This window comes from Hydra viridissima, unplaced genomic scaffold (genome assembly GCF_058129835.1).
Source record: "Hydra viridissima isolate aposymbiotic clone 2 unplaced genomic scaffold, HvirCarnegie_v1 scaffold_7, whole genome shotgun sequence".
Lineage (NCBI taxonomy): Eukaryota > Metazoa > Cnidaria > Hydrozoa > Anthoathecata > Hydridae > Hydra > Hydra viridissima.
In genome coordinates, this window is record NW_028324306.1 from 3335917 (window position 1) to 3353958 (window position 18042).

Sequence of the window (18042 nt, forward strand, 5' to 3'; positions counted from 1 at the left end):
GGTAATGATGTATTTATTTGACTTTTTTTTTTAGAATTTTATATCAGCTTAGACTTTATTAAAAAAGTAGAATGTTTTATGTTGAATAAATTATGGTTTTTTTTTACGTGTAATAAATTTTTCAGTTTTTTTTATTGCTATTTGAAATTGTGTTCCTGTTCTGGCACTGCATTGATATTGAAGGCATGTTGGTACATATTTGAAATTTTCCAGTCAACTGTATAGATCTATTTTCTATGTGCCTGCCAAATTTCATTAAAAAATATTCATGACCATATACCGTATTTTTCGACCCAGTGGAGGTACCATTTCCACCTCTTTTAGCGTTGCTGTGACTGTTACACTTTATAAAACTGTTTCTGCTATTGTTACTGTTACTTTTTGTTATAAATTCTGTTGTTTTTTTTTTTTACAGTTACCAGTGATTTTCATTCGGTTTTAAAATTTCGTTTCTGTTCCGGAGGTGCATTAATATTAAAGGCATGTTGGTACATATTTAGAATTTTACAGGCAACTGTATAGATCTATTTTCTATGTCCCTGCCAAATTTCATCAAAAAATATTCATGACCACATACCCTATTGTTCCACGCAGAGATTAGCGCTCGTTTTCGGCTAAATTTTGCCTCAGAATATCCGTTGAGCTTTGAGCCATACAATTACATCGTGACAAAGTCTTTTAAATTAACATAGAGCTCGAAAATTAAATAAAAACCATCTTTTTTTTGTTTTACAATAATAAAACTTTGTTTTTTATAGAACAAAAACAAAAGTGATAACGTTTGTCACGTACTTTTTGTGCACAGTTTTCAGTCGTGTTCACTAAAAAGTAATAAAAATTTATAAATAAATTATGGTTCGGTTGCGCCAAAGATAAATGTAATAAAAATGAGTCTCGGTTTTATTTTACTCGGTTATATTTCCTCAATATTCTCGGCTGTAGTTTTCGGTAAATTTATTATATAAATTATCTTACGCGTCATTCGCAACAGAACTGTTTTTTAAAAATTGCTTATATATACAAAAGAAATTATTGACGCCAAATACGGTTTGCATAAATTATAAAGTTCTCGGTAGCGAAGCTTACTGTGGTATGCATAAGTTATTAATGTTTCCGTAATTACCTTTATCAAAGCATATTTTTCTGAAGATGAATTCATATAGTAAAACAGGGTAGAATGAAATAGAGGGCAGAATGAAATAGTTATGACTATGCTTATTCTTTTGTTCTTAATTAATTATTGAATAAACTTTTTGCAAATATTTTTTGATCATGTTGCAGAGGATTTTTTTCTGAATAAGATGATATCAAATTTTAATTTAAAAAAAAAAGTTTTTTTGATAATTTGCTAAGTTTTCGAATGCATGATGATATTTTTTTTCTTTTTTTGAAAAATGGACATAAAACTCTCGGAAATTAAATTTGATACTAGTGAACTTAATATGTTTACTGGTAGAACTTTTTACGCTGGTCAAGAATCTTTTTTCAAAATGAAGTTTGCTATTCAGGGAAAAAAGTTATGAGAAAAAAACGAAAACGGAGACATGTGGGGTTGAATGAAATACGCAAATTGCTCACTTGTTAAATGCGGCTTTTATTAATTAAATCTCAAGTGACCAATTAATGTCTATGAATTTTTTTGTATAAATTTTAAATCAATTCGTGTTAAATCTATTCTAATATAAAATATGCCTCGAAACAAGTTGCTCTCAAAGAAAAAAGGAAAACCATACACCGAAGAGCAAGTTGCGCTTGCAGTGGCTAAAGTACAAAGCGGTGAATTTTCACTTAACAAAACTGCTAAATCATTCAACATACCAGTAGCAACTCTTCACAGGCGTGTCCACGGCATAGGTGAAACAATTGGGAGTGGTTCAAACACGAGATTGTCGCAACAACTTGAATCAACTTTGGTAGATATCCTAATCAAATTATCCGATTGGGGCTTTGGTAGAACTTACAATGACGTCATCACACTTGTTACCGACTATTTGCAACACCAAGGTCAATCTCATTTGTTTTCTAATGGTACACCAGGGAGAGATTGGTATAAGCTTTTCATAAACCGGTGGAGTCATAAGTTAAGCATCAGGGCCATAGGCAATATTTCATCCTTCAGAGCCGCTTCTTGCACACAAGAAATAGTTGCAAAGTATTTCAACACACTGCAAAAAGCATTCAACGAAGCAGGAATCAATGAAAGTACTTCATGCCATTTGTGGAATTTTGATGAAATTGGATTTTCTGGTGATCAAGTTAAGCAACATATAGTTTGCCGGCGTGGTGCAAAACGTCCATTGAAATTGGTTGGCAACAATGAAAAAATCCATTACACAGTTGGAAATTGCATTAATGCTGCTGGTAATCGCCTTGCTCCATATATTATTTTTAAATCAAAAAAACGCCTGTACAGAAATTGGTGCTTAAGTGGTCCAGACGATGCCGTTTACGCCATATCTCCATCCGGATGGATGGAAGATAAGCAATTTATGAATTGGCTCACTGGCGTGTATGTTCCTGCCATTAAAAAAATTCCAGGTAATTAGTTTAATCTTTACTTTAATCAGTTAATTACTTAATTAAATAAATCTAATTATAGTTATCCAATTATAGGCATTCATATTTTAGTCGTAGATGGACATGTGACACATGTCACCTATCGGATCGTACTTACTTGTATCAAAAACAATATCTTGTTAATTTGCTTACCAGCTCATTCGTCACACATTCTGCAGCCACTAGATGTCGGTGTTTATTGTCATGTCAAAAGAGTTTGGCGCAAATTACTTCAACAATTTTATGCAGAGACAAAGTTCAGTAACTTATCAAAAGAATGTTTTAGCCAACTGCAAGCAAAACTTTTTAGCTCTGGTGAGGTTTTTACGCGCACCAAAATAGTTTGTGGATTTCAGAATACTGGCTTGTTTCCACTCGACATCAGTAAAATCGATCAGTCAAAATTGCAAATTGCTAATACGTTTGAAACACCGTCATCTCAACCTGAGCCTTCATCATCTCAACCACCAGAATCTATGAAAGTACCACAACCACTACCAGCACCAGGAACTACACCATCTCAGCCACTGCTATCTGAATCTATATCAACAACATCTAGCATCAGCATTTGTTGCATAGCATCAGCTTCAAAGTCACCTCCAAAGCCAACTCGCCCGCAAACAACCTTCAATAGTCTAGTAACTCCGGCTATTCAAAAGGAAATTCAAAAAGAGGTTGAAAAACAATTGCAATCGACCCAATCGCTTGCAGCAGCTTTGCAACAAATGTTTTGTATCCAACACGTTGATACAAAAAAACGAAAAAATGTAGATGTACCAAGGTTCGATGGGGAGTGTCTTAGTAAGCCTGAAATACTCGAAAGATTGAAAGATGCTGAGAGCAAAAAAGCAGCAAAGCAAGCTAAAAAACAACGTAAGCTAAGCTTTAATGACGAGCTGCAAATAAATCAAGCAACAACAGCAACTCCAACAACAATAACAGCTGCAAACCAAGTGAAATGTAAAAAGTGCCGTAAAGTTTTAGGCGAAGCTTCAACAAGTCAATACATGGAATGGTATCAATGTGAAAATTCAAAATGCAAGGCTTGGCTTTGTCAAACATGCATACCAAAGCGATATGTAAAAGGCGCTGAGTTTTATTGCACCAAAAAGTGCCGCACAAGTGACAATTCAGTTCAACCTCTAGTACCTCTTTATGACTTAATATCATCACAAAAATAAAGTTTTTTTTATTTGGTTGTTTTTAATTGCTATTATTGGTTGTTTTTTAAATTGTTATTATTGGTTGCTTTTTGTTTTTTTTAATTAAGTGTTGTTTTAACTACATATTGATTTGCGTATTTCATTCTCCCCGAATGTGGGGTAGAATGAAATAAATTTTTTTTTCAATTAAATAAAGTTTCTTAAAAAACTAAAAACTTTTTTTACTTGATTTGTATATATTTAAATTCAGCTCAAATTCCTCTACAACTTTAAAAAAAAAAAAATTAAAAACTTTTTTCTCTTAAAAAAAAATTCATTAAAGTTCTTAACTATTTCATTTGACCCCATTTTACTCTATAACTTCTGTAACAAAAAAATAAAATTATTAGGTAAAGAAACGTAAACTGATAAAATAACAAGCCGTTATCAAGTTATAAAATAACTGAATTTATGAGTTATTATTAACAAAAAATAAATTTGTTCCTAATTAGATAAAGCAAGTTATCTACACTCTTTTTTGCTTAAAAAATTAGCACATAATTTAAGGCATTTAACTACTAAAACAATAAATGGAATAATATTAAGCAATGTTGCAAACCTTACATTCAGTTTCATAGAAAAAAGAGGAAAATAGGGGTTCAGATTCAGGGCTTTCGAAAGCGTCAACGGCGCCCGGGTCAAAATTGGAGAATGGTGCCCGTTTTCAAGCCAAGGAATTTCAAAATTTAAAGTTTTGCGAATCCAGCAATTATCAATTTCTGACACAACACATTGTATTTCTGTGTTACTATTAATTCTCTGGATAAAGCAGTAGAATAGTAATGATTCACTAATCAAAACTGACATTTGAATCAACATTTGGTTTCTTGAATGGAAAGATCATCATTATCCAACCAGATAATGAAAACATATTGCCAACCATCCTGCTCGCCATAAATCTTGAATTAATCTGCTGAATCAGACTATCCAAACCAATATTTAAAATGTTCTATTCGAATTCCCTCTTTTGGTTGTCATGGAAATGGGCTGTGTTTGATGCCTCATCGTGAAAGCGCTTCGGTTTACGTTTTCTTTTAGTAGCGAGTTCAGTTTCGAATCCTAGGGATCCAGCTACAGCTACAGACTTTTGAAAAATCTGCGACCAAGAGCCTCTAATCCGTTTAAGTCGCTTACATTCTAATTAGACTTCAAAGAAATTATGAGAGAATAAAAAACGGGGCACAAGTAAAAGATTTTTGATTTCACTTTCTCAGGTTTAGCAGACGAAAACGAGGTCAGCATACTTTTTCGCTCATAGATTCTAATGCTACCTATAAATCTAATTGAATGTTATTTTGTGATATTTTTACAATTCGTGCATTTTTATTCCGATTACTAAAGTTTAAACCTTAAATACAAAAAATAAGCAGGTTTCACATTGTTAGTCATTAAAATTTTTTCTATTTAATGTAAAAAAAAAAAAAAAAATTTATGTCGTCCGGCGCCCCTTCAAGCTTGGCGCCCGGGTCTGATAATGCTATTTAATCATTTATACATTGCCTTGACATTTGGTGTAGTGGGGCAAACCTTTTGGTGTATTCTTGTTCTCAGACTCCAATCACTTCTTTATATTTGCAAATCAATCTCATTTGACATAAACATGAACATACTTAAGCTTATATGCCTAAAAGTGTCATATCTAAAACAAAATATCCTGTGGGCACCCATGCAACATTTTAACAACATATCATTGCCTTCGACTTGCAAACATATAGTTTTTTTATTAAAGTTCTTCTTAAAATACCAAGTCAATTTTGGTTGGTTTGAGTTAATTTAGGTTGAACACCATGTACATTATCTTCACCATTATCCTCAAAGTTAATGTCATCTGGAATTTCTAATCCTAAGGAAATGCAAAGGTTTTCCAGTAAAGTGCAATTAAAAGTTATTTTGCAGCAAGTTGTTGGGTTGTACTGAAGTGTTCCATCACTTTTTTGCAAACACCTCCAATGGTTTTTGAGACGTCCAATCGTTTGCTCAACATCACTACGTACCTGACGGTGAACTTTATTGAAGTATATTTCCTCTGGTGTAGTTGGCTGATCAAATGGTGTAATCGTGACTGGTGACAACCTATATCCTGAGTCTGCAAAAAGGAAACCTGAATTTGGATCATATTCTATTGTCTGTTTTAATGCAGAATTAGAAAAGATAAAGACATCATGGCACAATCCAGGATACTTTGCAACAACATCTCTAAACTTTCCATCAGCATCAATGACAACTTGATAGTTCAAAGCAGGATATCCTTGTCACCGTCTCACCGTCTTGTTGAAACCACATGTCAGCCAAGTTCAGCTCTTCCATTTTGGGCAAAAAAATGTTTGTAATCATTGCACGGTAGCGCTCTCCATTCACAGTAACCTTCCGGCCATTGTCGTCTTTGAAGAAGTACGGCCCGATGATGCCACCGGGCCATAATCCACACCAAACAGTGACTTTTTCGGGATGCATTAGTAGCTCTTGCAATGCTTCTGGATGGTCTTCACTCCAAATGCAGCAATTTTGCTTGTTAACGTATCCATTCAACCAGAAATGAGCTTCGTCGCTGAACACAATTTTTCGATAAGTGTGGATCTTCCTCCAACTTTGCCGACTAAACTGCTCATAAATTGGAAGAAGTGCGCGATGCATTCTCTTAACCGAGCATTAACTTTGTTAGTAAAATTCAATAATTTGCAAGCGTTGTTCGTTCGTAAGTCGATTCATGGTTAAATTATAGACCAAAATGAACAAGTTTGATAATGACACAAGACACAATGCACGCGTGATGTCAAAACCAGTGTTGCCAAAAAGATAGCTGCAAAAAAATAACCCTTTATTTTATGGTCCCGTACTTCTGATTTATTTTATGAATATTTAAAATGTCAATTACATTATGTCCAAAGCTAACTGTTGAGCACATCAAAACAACTCCATTTTCAGCTATGAACGTTCATTTAACTGCACAAGTTTTAGGCGATTCATGTAGTACTGCATTGAAAATCTATGCAATATCAGATACAGCTGGGACAGCACAATTTTGAAAATATTTTAATGATTTTTTTTATTGCTTAAATGTTTGGAATACAAATGATTGTATATTAAAATTCAACTCTTTTTTGGAACCATTTTCTGACACAAATGATGTTCGATTTACATGGCTAAAAGAAACATTTTTAAAGTAGAGGAAGTGGGGGCATAACAGCCCCCATAACGTTTAGATTAATAGAGTATGAAAATAAAAACGGCATGCGTTTTTTTAACAATGTATTTCGATAAACACATCATTAAGTTTTATATTGCTACAAATAAGAAAAAAATAAAACGGTTTTTGAAAATCTTATAACACAAAAATTAGGCTTAGTGAATTAGGCTTATATATATATATTATATATATATATATATATATATATATATATATATATATATATATATATATATATATATAGGTATATATATTTAAATTAGAAAATGCATAATTATATACCTACAATATATGATAATCAACAGATATACATAAATATTATATTTATGTATATCTGGTGATTATTATATGTTGTGTTTAATATAAAAAGATATCGATTTATACTCTTACCTTTAAATTTTAATCAAAAACTCAGTTATAAAAATTAAATAAAAAAATACGAGATCTTATTTCCGACATTTCAAAACAAAACTATTTCTATTTAAGTTTTTACGTGAAGCATTCAAGTGTGACGATTGTGATTATTGTCATTCATAATTATCTAACGATGACAAATATCAAAAGTATGCGGTTGTGCCTCCTGTGCGTCTATGCGGTTCTACCCCAGAGGACAGTTTTTAGAAAGAATGCAGTTTCATAGGTTGCTCATTAAGTTATGCCGATGTCAAAAACGGTTTTTACTTGATGAAATAATGCTGATAACAAATATGTTTCACACTAAAAATAAATATTGCTTAATCAAAAAAAAAGGTCTGGAAAAGTATGATGTAAATATAACATTTTTATCAAAATAGACATTATTATGTACAACTTTCTGGAAACGCAACAGGCGTTCTTTTTGACATAATCGAAATGAAGGAAACAAATTTACAGACGCATGGTATGCTTTTTGCCATATCAGGTAACATTTTTCAAAGGAAAATGTTGAAAAACGGTTATGCCTCCATATGCGGTTATGCCCCCCCCCCCCCCCACTTCCCCTATCTTTCTGATTGGCTTTTTTCTATTGAATTAAGATCTGAAAATTTTTCAATAAGTGAGAGAAGTAATTTGTTTATTACTTGGCAAACTCATGAAGGTTTAAAAATCACAGTTAATTGTGTTATTGTCAAATTTTTGTCAAGTTTTTAATTAACAACAATGTAAGTTAAGTATTAACTGAAAGGCTTTGTCAGGATCCTTTAGAAAATTACTTTGGACAACAACGATCAATTGGTAGAACAAAAGAAGGATTACCTTGTTTGATTTTGGTTTCAATGATAATGTCATTTGAAATCAACTTTTATTTCACTCAATTGCAGGTGACTGTCAGAATGTCAATGAATCAAACAAAATATTAAGGGAGAGTACAACACGTATAGCACGCAGAAAATGGACCAACTCTGAAAAATGTATTGATATGAAAAGTTGACTTTTCAAGTAATTCAAAAAAAATTCCCCTTATGTCTCCTTGTGCTGCTGAAAACAAATAAAACAACTTTCATAAAAATGTTTTTGTGCTTGTGCTGCTGAAAACAAATAAAACAACTTTCATAAAAATCATGGTGATAAACTATTTAAATTTAAAAAAGAAGTATTGTAAAGTGAGTTTGTAAGAAATGCTAAAACATGATTGCATAGTTCATAGCCAAGGAGTCAAGTTGATTTTTTAGTCAGATTGCTAAAAAAAATTCCTTGATTAACATTTTTGTAAAACTTAGGATAAAAACTTTCAGCATCATCATCAGCTTTAAAACCAGTTGTTTACTGTCTCTAATAGAGATAGAATTTGTTATGAAGTATCTAAAATCATTGTATGATTGATCCTTAACTCATCACACAAATCAGGTTAGCATTCGTTGTTGATTAAGGTAGTAATGCTTTTATCAAGCAGATTTTTAAATTCATTAAGAAGAATAGGTGGTTTAGGACTTTATATTGTTAAATCTAGAGGAATACTTTAATTTTAGTATCTATATATATTAGGAGAAATTTATTGTTAATTTATTTATATTAAATCCCTTAATTACCAGGACTCTAAGCATTTGAATATTGAAGTTAAAAAAAAAAAAAATTTTATATAAGTAATTAACGGTGACATCAACGTTGTGTTATATTTCAATTACATCTACGTTTTTGAAACAAAAAATTAGTACATGTTATTCTAGAGTATTTAGAGATAAGAAAAACCAATGTGTGAAATAAATTTTTCATAGCATGTTATCTCAGTTATACTTTGAAAATGACAGATTTAAAAAATAAGTTCCTTAAGAAATTTATTTTTTGCCGCACTATAAGTAATAATAACCACAATTTGCCACGTGTTGTCTTATATTTATTTGAGCTACATGATGCTTAAATCAAGTTTTAATTGATTGCTCGTCCCCTTAAATCCCCGTTTAGATTTTATATATTTTAACTTGCTTGCTATGGTACAAAATTTTGCATAGCAACAACTCATTTTTACATAAACGTTGTTTTAACAGTATTTTACTCGCGCTAAATACACAATATTGGGGGTATGTGTTAAAATGAGATTCACAATTCTTATGAGGTTAATTTTTTTTGTTACTATGGATACCTTACTTTGCATAGCATAACAACAACGTATTTTCGGTAGTTGTTAGTAATTTAATTACTTACACTAACAGTGATTTAATTACTTTTAATTTTGATTACTAACACTTGTAGTAACTTAATTACTAACAAGTATTAGTAGTCCAGGCGGCATATATATTATAACATTAAACTTTTAAATACAAAATACTTGTTACAATAATAATTTAGATATGGTTTTATTAAACTTAGACATTCATAATTTTCTCCAAAAAAACAATCTTAGTATTTCAAAACAAAATAATACTGAAGATATATTAAAATTTTTTCAGCCAAAATTTGCTGATTTTAAAGACGATGATTTTAGTCATGCTGTTCAACGATTTGTTTACTTGTATAAAAAAAAAAGTTGAAATCTGCAAACTTTTATTTTGAAAAGAAGTTTGTGAACTGGCTTAATGAATATTTTATTGTCAAAAAAAAAGACAATGAACCAACTGCAAGTAGACGTGGTCGAAATCCGATAAAATATTTAAATATCAATTTACCACTTTGTAACTAAGGAAAGTATCCGGTAACTAAGCAATACAAGTACCCATAGCAACTAAGTTTAAAAAATTATCACTTTTGTAAGAAGTGTGATCTCTTATTGGTACTCATGCCGAATTTAGTGAATATAGCACTTATAAAATATCTGCAGATAAAAAAAAAGAGGTTGTTACTAAGCAAAATAAAGGTATCCATAGCAACGAAATAAAAAATATTACCTCTATAAAAAGCTCAGACATCATATTAGTACTCATACTAATTTTAGTGAGTATAGCTCTAATATTAAATTAGTTACAAATTTTGTCCAGTAAAAGTGAATTCTGACCTACTGTGCATTGTGGCAATGGCCATATAGTTTAAATTTAACGGCAGCCACATTCTAGTTATTTTTAATATATCATTGGAAAAAATATTAAAATATCGATCTTTTATCGAAATTTAAACCGTAAAAATAAAATTTGGCCACACAAATTCCTGTATCCGCGCCTGAAATGTGCTTTTAATTTGTTCACTAGACAACTCCAACTCCAAAGCATCAACATCTCTAACAAAATTTTCATTTTTAAAAAGAATATCATTCTCCAAAGAAAAAAATAATGCTTCTTTATCAAATTTACCTTAAAGTTCTTTGTGCGTTTCCATTTTTTGTGCACTCAGTTCCTAGCCGTCTGACAAATTTCAAGTTTATTGCATGATTATTAGGAAAATCCAGATATTACGGCCCAAGTGACTTGACTATTTCTTATGAATATGGTATTACTGAACACTTTCTATGTTATCTTGCTGGTTAGCTAATTCAAAAAGTTTCTTTATGCTAGCAAAAACATTTTGTGTAACCTTTCTTCTGAAATCTCTGGTAATCTTTGTGTATCAACGCCAACAAGTGTAATGTGAGAATAAATTATTTAGAGCCAAATTCTTCTTTGTATGAAGATGTACAAGTTGTGTAAGCCCTTTTTCTTATATACATTATGTGAAAAACAAAAGCAGGAGCTACTATTAAAGTGATTGAGAACGGCTGTAAATTTACTTTGAAAAAAGTGCTCATATTTTTTGTAAGTCGTTGTTATACTAGTTTGAAATACAAATGATGTTTTGAATTTTTATTGCTAAATTCACAATTGTTATTTCTAAATTCACATTGGTTATTTCTTTTCTTTTTCTTAATTCAACCACTTTGGAAATCATTCTTTTAATTTTGATATCATGTTGCATTATCAAAGTAAGGAAACATTAAAACATCAATGCTAGAAGAAAAGTCTGAGTTGTATTATTTTAACAGAGCTCAGTAAACAATTCATACAGCAGTTATACAATTTTAGGCTTCTTAATCGAATGATTAGATTATGAAAAATTTACAAAATATAGAACTTTATTAAAGCCAAATCTTTTATTTGTATGACAGATCACATCAAGAGAGGAGTCTCCTTCTAGATGTGGTTTTTTTTACCAACTCAATAGGATATATATCAGAACTAGTTATTCAAAATTCAATAAAGTATGTCATTTTTCAGTAAGACTTGAATAGTGCAAAACAGATCCAGTAATCCATAGTTCACTTGTCATTTACATACAAAACTTTTTTCAATAACCAAAGTTAACTTTATTATTACATTTACTTTTGTAAAACATTGCTATTTTTATTATTCAAAAGAGAGAAAAACTTTAAAAAAACTAAGAAAAAGCTACTAAACTTAATAGTGTGATAGGATATTTGCATACTGTTATGTTTGCATTAATATTTATCATGATTCAGCACTATCAATACTGTTGAACTAAACCATAGGTTTAAAATATACAAAGCCTGATGATGAAGAATTGTTATAACTTTCACTTGGTACAACAAATGTTAAATAATTTTTATTTCATTGAATCAACTTTTAACATTTAATGCTTTGTTTGAATGTATACTCTCCTGTTTCTTATAGATGCTGTAAAATTCAATGTTGTTATAATATTTATGTTGGAGTTTATTTAGTTTAAGGCAAAAAATCTATACAAATAAATGTTTTGAAGGAATAAAAATGCAATTCATTGTAATAAGTAATGAATATGAGAAGGATGTCAGTAGGCATTATTATTAAATTTAACATGAAGAGCATCATTAAAACTTAAGCCATTTAAAAGTCCAAATTTCAAATGTAAAAAAGGCATTAGTATTTTATAAATTTAGATGAGTGATGAAATAAATAATCAAACAAAGAATAAACTTGCTAGCGCTCTGGTTGAATGCTGGGAGGCTTTTGCAGAAGCTATCCCATTACCTAAAACTCTAATCTTCACAATACAAGAAGAAGAAAGAAATCTTGAAGATCGAGCTCACCGTGTTTTTCGTCATTGGTCTCAGAGAAGCCCAGAGGAGTATACAGCTACTAATGTAAAAAAAATATTGAAAAGTCTGTATCGTAATGATATAATTTCTAAAGTTTTTGGAGGTAAGACTTGTTATGCTTTTCAAAATGTTAAGTTGAATTTATTTATTACTTTTCTTTATGAACATTTACTGTAGTTTGGTTACGCTTTGTTAAATTGTTTAGGGTTAAAAGAGCTTGTGATAATAATGAGATGTTTTGTAAACATTGCGTGATACAAATGTTTATAACAGGGTTATGAAAGCAATCAATGATCGTTAGGGTGGTCCACACACATATAAAAAATTTAAATTTAACTTTCAATTAAAGACTGCTTAAAAAGTGTTGTGAGGCTAAAATAAGAGTTTGCAGTTTGTAACATCTCATCAAACAATGTCCTAGACCAGTGATATTCAATCTTCAGCTTGTTAAATATTCTCTAGATTATAGATAGCAAACCTCCATCAATACCAGACTTCTTTTTAGTTTATTTGGGAACAGCTTTTCTATTTGCTTCTGCCATTTATTGAAGGGGCTGCTTTTCTTCAATGTTTGTGATGAGTGTGTTGAAGTCTTCAATTAACACCATGTCACTAACAGCTATGTTGTTCACCACTTAACTGAGCTGACTCCTCTCTCTTCCTTGCTTTTAATCTTCAATTTTACTCAATGTCTTTAGTGGAAGTGTTAGAATAGATTTATCATTTTTTGAGGCATTAGAGTAGTGAAAGTGTTGGATTGCAAATTTCTGTATGGAGCCTCAGTGACAAGTAATGGTTTTGCCTGAGCCTCACTATAAAGAAGAGTAACAGACTGGAAAAAATGGTGAGTCTGAGTTTCTTCCTTCTTTGTAAGATTGAGTTTATCATGCTGATCACAAGAGGTGTATCTTGTTGGGATACAGTAGCTTATCTAGCGTACTTGAGGAGCTCTCCAGTAAATTGTTTATGAGGAACTACCAAGGACAAACATTGTTAGTTTGATGAGTTCTGGATAGTTATCTCTGATCTCTAACTATTGAGTGTGATTCTTTTTCGTAAGGTTCTTGAGAAATCTAAGGGTTGATTGGTGAAAGGCTTAAGTTCCTGGTTTTACTTCAAGTTTTTGAAAGTTTTCACATATTACACTGCCGCAAGCAGGGGTTGGGTTTTAAAGTTTTTAAAGATTAGAATGTATGGAAAGCTTGATGGTGCACTTTGATATATTGGTCAAAGTCATTTTCATGACATGATGACAGCATAGTAACCACAGGAGCTCTCTAGCAATTTTTATTTCTTTTAAAATGTGCACACCATTGAGATGGCCAGTATTGACAGATAATTCATCAAAGCTTAATGCTTGAACTTTTCAGTAAGTTTCCTTGGTTCTACAAAATTAAATATTGAAATTTATTTTGTCCTGTCTCAGAGGTTTGTTTTGTGATTCCAAGGTGCCTATCCAGACCATCACTCAACAAGCACAGATGTTCAACACCACAGACTTGAAATATTTTAGAAAAGATTGTCCCATCCTAGTGAAGCAGTAGTGGAATCTCAGGCACAAATTCAGAAATGATTGCTTCAACATGTTCTTTTTTTTGTCTTCTTCACCAACATAAGTTTCACTGGTGTTTACAGCTAATAAATCTAAAAGAAAAGGCACAATAGGTTGTTGAGCACTGTATTCTAGCTGATGTAATTTGTACTAGGGTTTTTTTAGGGATCAAAGTGGGAAGGAGGAACATTATGCACATCATCAAATGCATATATTTTTCTTTGATATAATTGTATTGTATTTTCTCCTTTATTGTCACTTATTTGCTGTTCAGCTTGTGATATGCTGTTTCTTTTAGTACATCCCATTTAACTTTATTTTAAAACAATCAAAGTTTTAAAAGTAAGGTTGATAATGAAAACGAGGGCAATAACTGTTTGACTAATAAGAAATATAATTATAGATTTACAGGTTGCAAAGAGAAAACATTAATACACACACACACACACACATACACACACACACACACACACACACACACATATATTCCCTTGCTTTTTTTACTTTTAATTACAGTCATGTAAATAGGCTGCATGTCTTTTAGAAATGATGACGAAGCAGTGCAGTTTTTAAGCTAAGCATTATGTTAAAACCCTCACTATGGAGACAGATATTCACTATGGAGACAGATATTGGAATTGATTATGCATGGATATTTTAGAACTTGTAAAACAGTTTTTACTGTTATGATAAGTATTTAAGGCAACCGACTGTTATAAAAACTGTTATAAAAAAAAAAGAAAAATCAAAAGTTGGTAGAAGTAGGTTTTAGCAATTTATATGGCACACTGTGAGACTTGCTGACATTTAGCAATTTTTATATGGCACACTGTGAGATTTGCTGACATTTAGCAATTTTTATATGGCACACTGTGAGATTTGGTAACATTTTTGATGGGCTCAAAACTGACTTTAAGAAAAAGAGAAAAAGAAGAAGTGAAAATGAGAGATTTCACTTGGTTTTGTTGAATAGAAAGAAAATGTGTCAGAAGAAGCCATTAAAGAACTTGATGATATTTTTATAAATTTCAGATATAAATCTGCCAAATACTATGATTGCCAAATATTATGAAAGTGTATCAATTTTGAAAAGGAAGCAAAGTTGGACGAACATTTCAAAGAGAAAAAATCTTTTTCTTCACCTCTTTTGTGGTTATTTACAACACGAGTATATTTTGTCTGCATTCTTTTGTAATTCTTGATTTTAAAGATTGCGCCTTCTATCAAGGTTAACTTCTATCAGAAGTTAACCTTGGTTAGAAGCTCCTAGAAGCTCCCAGTATTTAAAAATTGATTTTGATAGGTCACCCCCCTGTTTACCTCCTTCCTTTTTGTGAGTTATTGCATTTCCTGTTTTGTGCTCCTCAATTTAATAACAATATTAAAAACAAAATATTTAACTGAATGTAGAGCAAGAAAGTTGTAAGTAGCAGAAATTTAAAAATGTTTACATAAATAAATGTTCTCTAAAAAGTTTGAATTTAGTTGTTGAGTTACAAAGACAATATTTGTAAAATGATCAAACAGAAAATGGTTAACAGATTTGAAATTTGACTTGTTTTGATAGATTTGTAAAAGGAGTTATACCAATTTGTTTTTTGATTGATCAAGGAAGATTATTTAGGTTTCTCAAAGATAAAATTTATTTTCTGTATGATCATGTTACATTGAGCTGTACTGTTGTTAATAAAAACATATTTTATTTAAGCTTTTTTCCATGAAAAAAAAATTAATAAAATGAAAATTTGAGCATAATTTTTTTTTTTTTTTTTTTTTACCTTTATGCAGATAAAGTTGATGGAAATATTGAAGACAGAAGTTCATCTGGTAAGTTATTGCATTTTGCCTGCTTTTTCTACAATAAATGTAAATAAATAAAAAATGTTTTGTAGGTAATTTTGATTTTCTTCAAAAAGGAGTGAAACATTTTGTATTATTTTAGTTTGATTTAAACATTATAATATGAAGCAAAAACAGGATGACTTATTATTCTGAGTGTTTTTATAGCAGAGAAGCGTGTTATCTAAAGACAACTTTATACAGCAGCACTTATGTTGCATGTAAATATTTTTCATAATGGTATTTATATACTAACTCCTGTCATATCCTTAGATTTTTTTGATTTTTGGAGGTTGTTACTTGAACCCTGGTGTGTTTCAATGTGTACATTATGAAAATGAAAAAATCAAAAATGGTTAAGTGAAATGTAACCCCTCAATGCCACCCCTCCAAGTCTTTTAAAAATTTTTTTCTCTGTAAACCCAATAAAGATTCTATGATTTTTCTTAAAGTGTTGTTGCTCAAGTTAGTTGTTCTTAGTAAATATAGGCCTGCACTTAGGGAGGCAGGGTCAGTTTTAAGGGGAGTCCATAATCTTGCCTGAAAAGGAAATTTAAAAATTAGAAGTGCTTTATCTACACACACTTTGGAATAATCTTGATAAGTTTTATAGCTCTTTCGGCAGATTTATTCGCTACGTGAATCTTTTTCGGATTCAAAAAAGTATAAATTGTTAGGAGGGATTAAATGGGGCTTTTATGTATTTATAGAGATATATAAATGTGATTTAGGATATTTCGAGCACAGATTAGAGTTTGAAAAGTGTTGCAGCGTCAAATTTTCGTATTTTTTCTTTTTTAAATGAGAACTTTTTAAAATATGTGAAATTGATTATTACTCCTCAAGTGAAAATAACTCTCGTATTGGTTTTTCCAGGTGCTCCTACAGTTTCAGATCTAAGTTATAGTCAAATTGGAAAGATTGCTGATTTGTTAGATACTGACAATGGCTGGGAAGATTTCGCCGCTGTTGCTTTTGAAAATGATAATGTAATGCAGAAGTATGTAAAAAATCTACATCGTTTTTATTTTGGAGGAGGTAACCCAGCTCATTCGTTTTTGACCATACTTACTCAAAAATATCCAAAGTTAACGGTGAAGGACTTTGTGAGTCGTTGCAAAAGTTGCGGAAGGAATGACATCGATGTATATGCCTCCGATGTCCTTAAAAAGAATGATTCTACTCTTAGAGATCTTGAGGACAGAGAACTAAGAGAATTAGCCGATGAAGTTTATGGAAGAGGTATTGCTGACTGGCGTGATATAGCAGGCACATTTCCAGACTTTTTACCCGAAGAGATAAGAAGAATTGATGCAACAAGACTTGTCCCCAATAGCTTTAGCCCAACTAAAGAGTTATTGCATAAAATCCGACAGGTCTACCCTACCTTAAAGTTGGAAGATTTAAAAAAATCTTGTGAGAGAAAGGAACTTAGACGGATGGATGTAGCTTTAAAAATTCGTAGTTTTATTGATGAACTCTCCAAAAAATAGTTGATTTTTTTAATAATTTTAAACATGTTGATTTTTTTTAAATTTTTTAAAACATTTTAGGTAAAATTATCGAATTTTTTGCATTTACAAAAATTATGAAAATCTGCCCTAAAATATTCTGAAAACAGGACAATATTAATGGAATGCGGTTGTGATAAACGTCGGGAGTGACGAGAGCATCAATGTTGATATTGAGCGAAATTCGCTCAATATCAACACCGATGCTCTCGTCACTCCCGACTTTTATCACTACCGCATTCCCTTAGACAATATTCCATTTAAATTTAAATTTAAATGGTAATGAATCAGTCATTAATTTTTCAATAATTTATTTGTTATGTAAAAATGTGTATTTTGTATATTGAATAATAAATGGCCGAATAAATTACTGTCTTGTGAATTTATGGATAGTTAAAACTCGTGTAAAATCTTCCGATTTCGGTGCTTCCTATCTATCTCACAGGTGATTCACAACCAAATCCTATGGGGATTGCCTCATAGCACGTAAACAGGCGGATCCTTTTAGCTTATGTTGAAAAGCTTGTCTTTGCTTTCATAACGTGAGTGCATGCACAAGTGCTAATTCAGTTAACCCTTATTGGGGGAGGTTAGGGGAAACACAAGGCGGTATAATGTATATGGGTGTAAAAAAAGCAAAAATTTTTTTAGAACAGAAAACAATTGGTGGGCTCTTGTATGTGCGAGTATGCACGCACTCATTTCACCGTCTCTCATTTAGACTCAAACCTATAGTCAACTTTAGACTCACATTTACAGTCAATTTAGAATCAACTTTA

The 18042-nt window shown here is 31.2% G+C and overlaps 3 protein-coding genes and 1 long non-coding RNA gene across 6 annotated transcripts; 3 read left to right on the forward strand and 1 right to left on the reverse strand.

The window, feature by feature from the left end:
- Window positions 1–1688: 1688 nt before the first annotated feature.
- On the forward strand, window positions 1689–2427 carry LOC149885652 (uncharacterized). The gene is made up of 2 exons (XM_090094234.1): window positions 1689–2361; window positions 2414–2427. The coding sequence occupies exons 1-2, from the start codon at window positions 1689–1691 to the stop codon at window positions 2425–2427; spliced, it is 687 nt and encodes a 228-aa protein (XP_089950360.1).
- LOC149885653 (uncharacterized) lies at window positions 2394–3799 on the forward strand. Its single transcript, XM_090093690.1, has 2 exons — window positions 2394–2538; window positions 2614–3799. Exons 1-2 carry the CDS (start codon window positions 2472–2474, stop codon window positions 3735–3737), a joined length of 1191 nt encoding a protein of 396 aa, XP_089949816.1. The 5' UTR covers window positions 2394–2471; the 3' UTR covers window positions 3738–3799.
- Window positions 3800–4088: 289 nt separating this feature from the next.
- LOC149885654 (uncharacterized) lies at window positions 4089–10899 on the reverse strand. 2 transcript variants are annotated; one of them, XR_016454301.1, is made up of 3 exons: window positions 10647–10899; window positions 7336–7662; window positions 4089–5029 (listed from the first exon to the last, which is right to left on the reverse strand). It is a non-coding gene; the product is annotated as an uncharacterized LOC149885654 (long non-coding RNA). The 2 variants fall into 2 exon arrangements; XR_016454300.1 differs by having other exon boundaries at window positions 4089–5037.
- A 52-nt stretch (window positions 10900–10951) lies between these two features.
- LOC149885655 (uncharacterized) lies at window positions 10952–17633 on the forward strand. 2 transcript variants are annotated; one of them, XM_090093486.1, is made up of 4 exons: window positions 10952–11084; window positions 12203–12464; window positions 15702–15740; window positions 16629–17633. In XM_090093486.1, the coding sequence occupies exons 2-4, from the start codon at window positions 12203–12205 to the stop codon at window positions 17243–17245; spliced, it is 918 nt and encodes a 305-aa protein (XP_089949612.1). In that variant the 5' UTR covers window positions 10952–11084; the 3' UTR covers window positions 17246–17633. The 2 variants fall into 2 exon arrangements, with proteins under 2 accessions (XP_089949612.1, XP_089949611.1); XM_090093485.1 differs by lacking the exon at window positions 10952–11084 and having other exon boundaries at window positions 11188–12464.
- The last annotated feature ends 409 nt before the right edge of the window (window positions 17634–18042 follow it).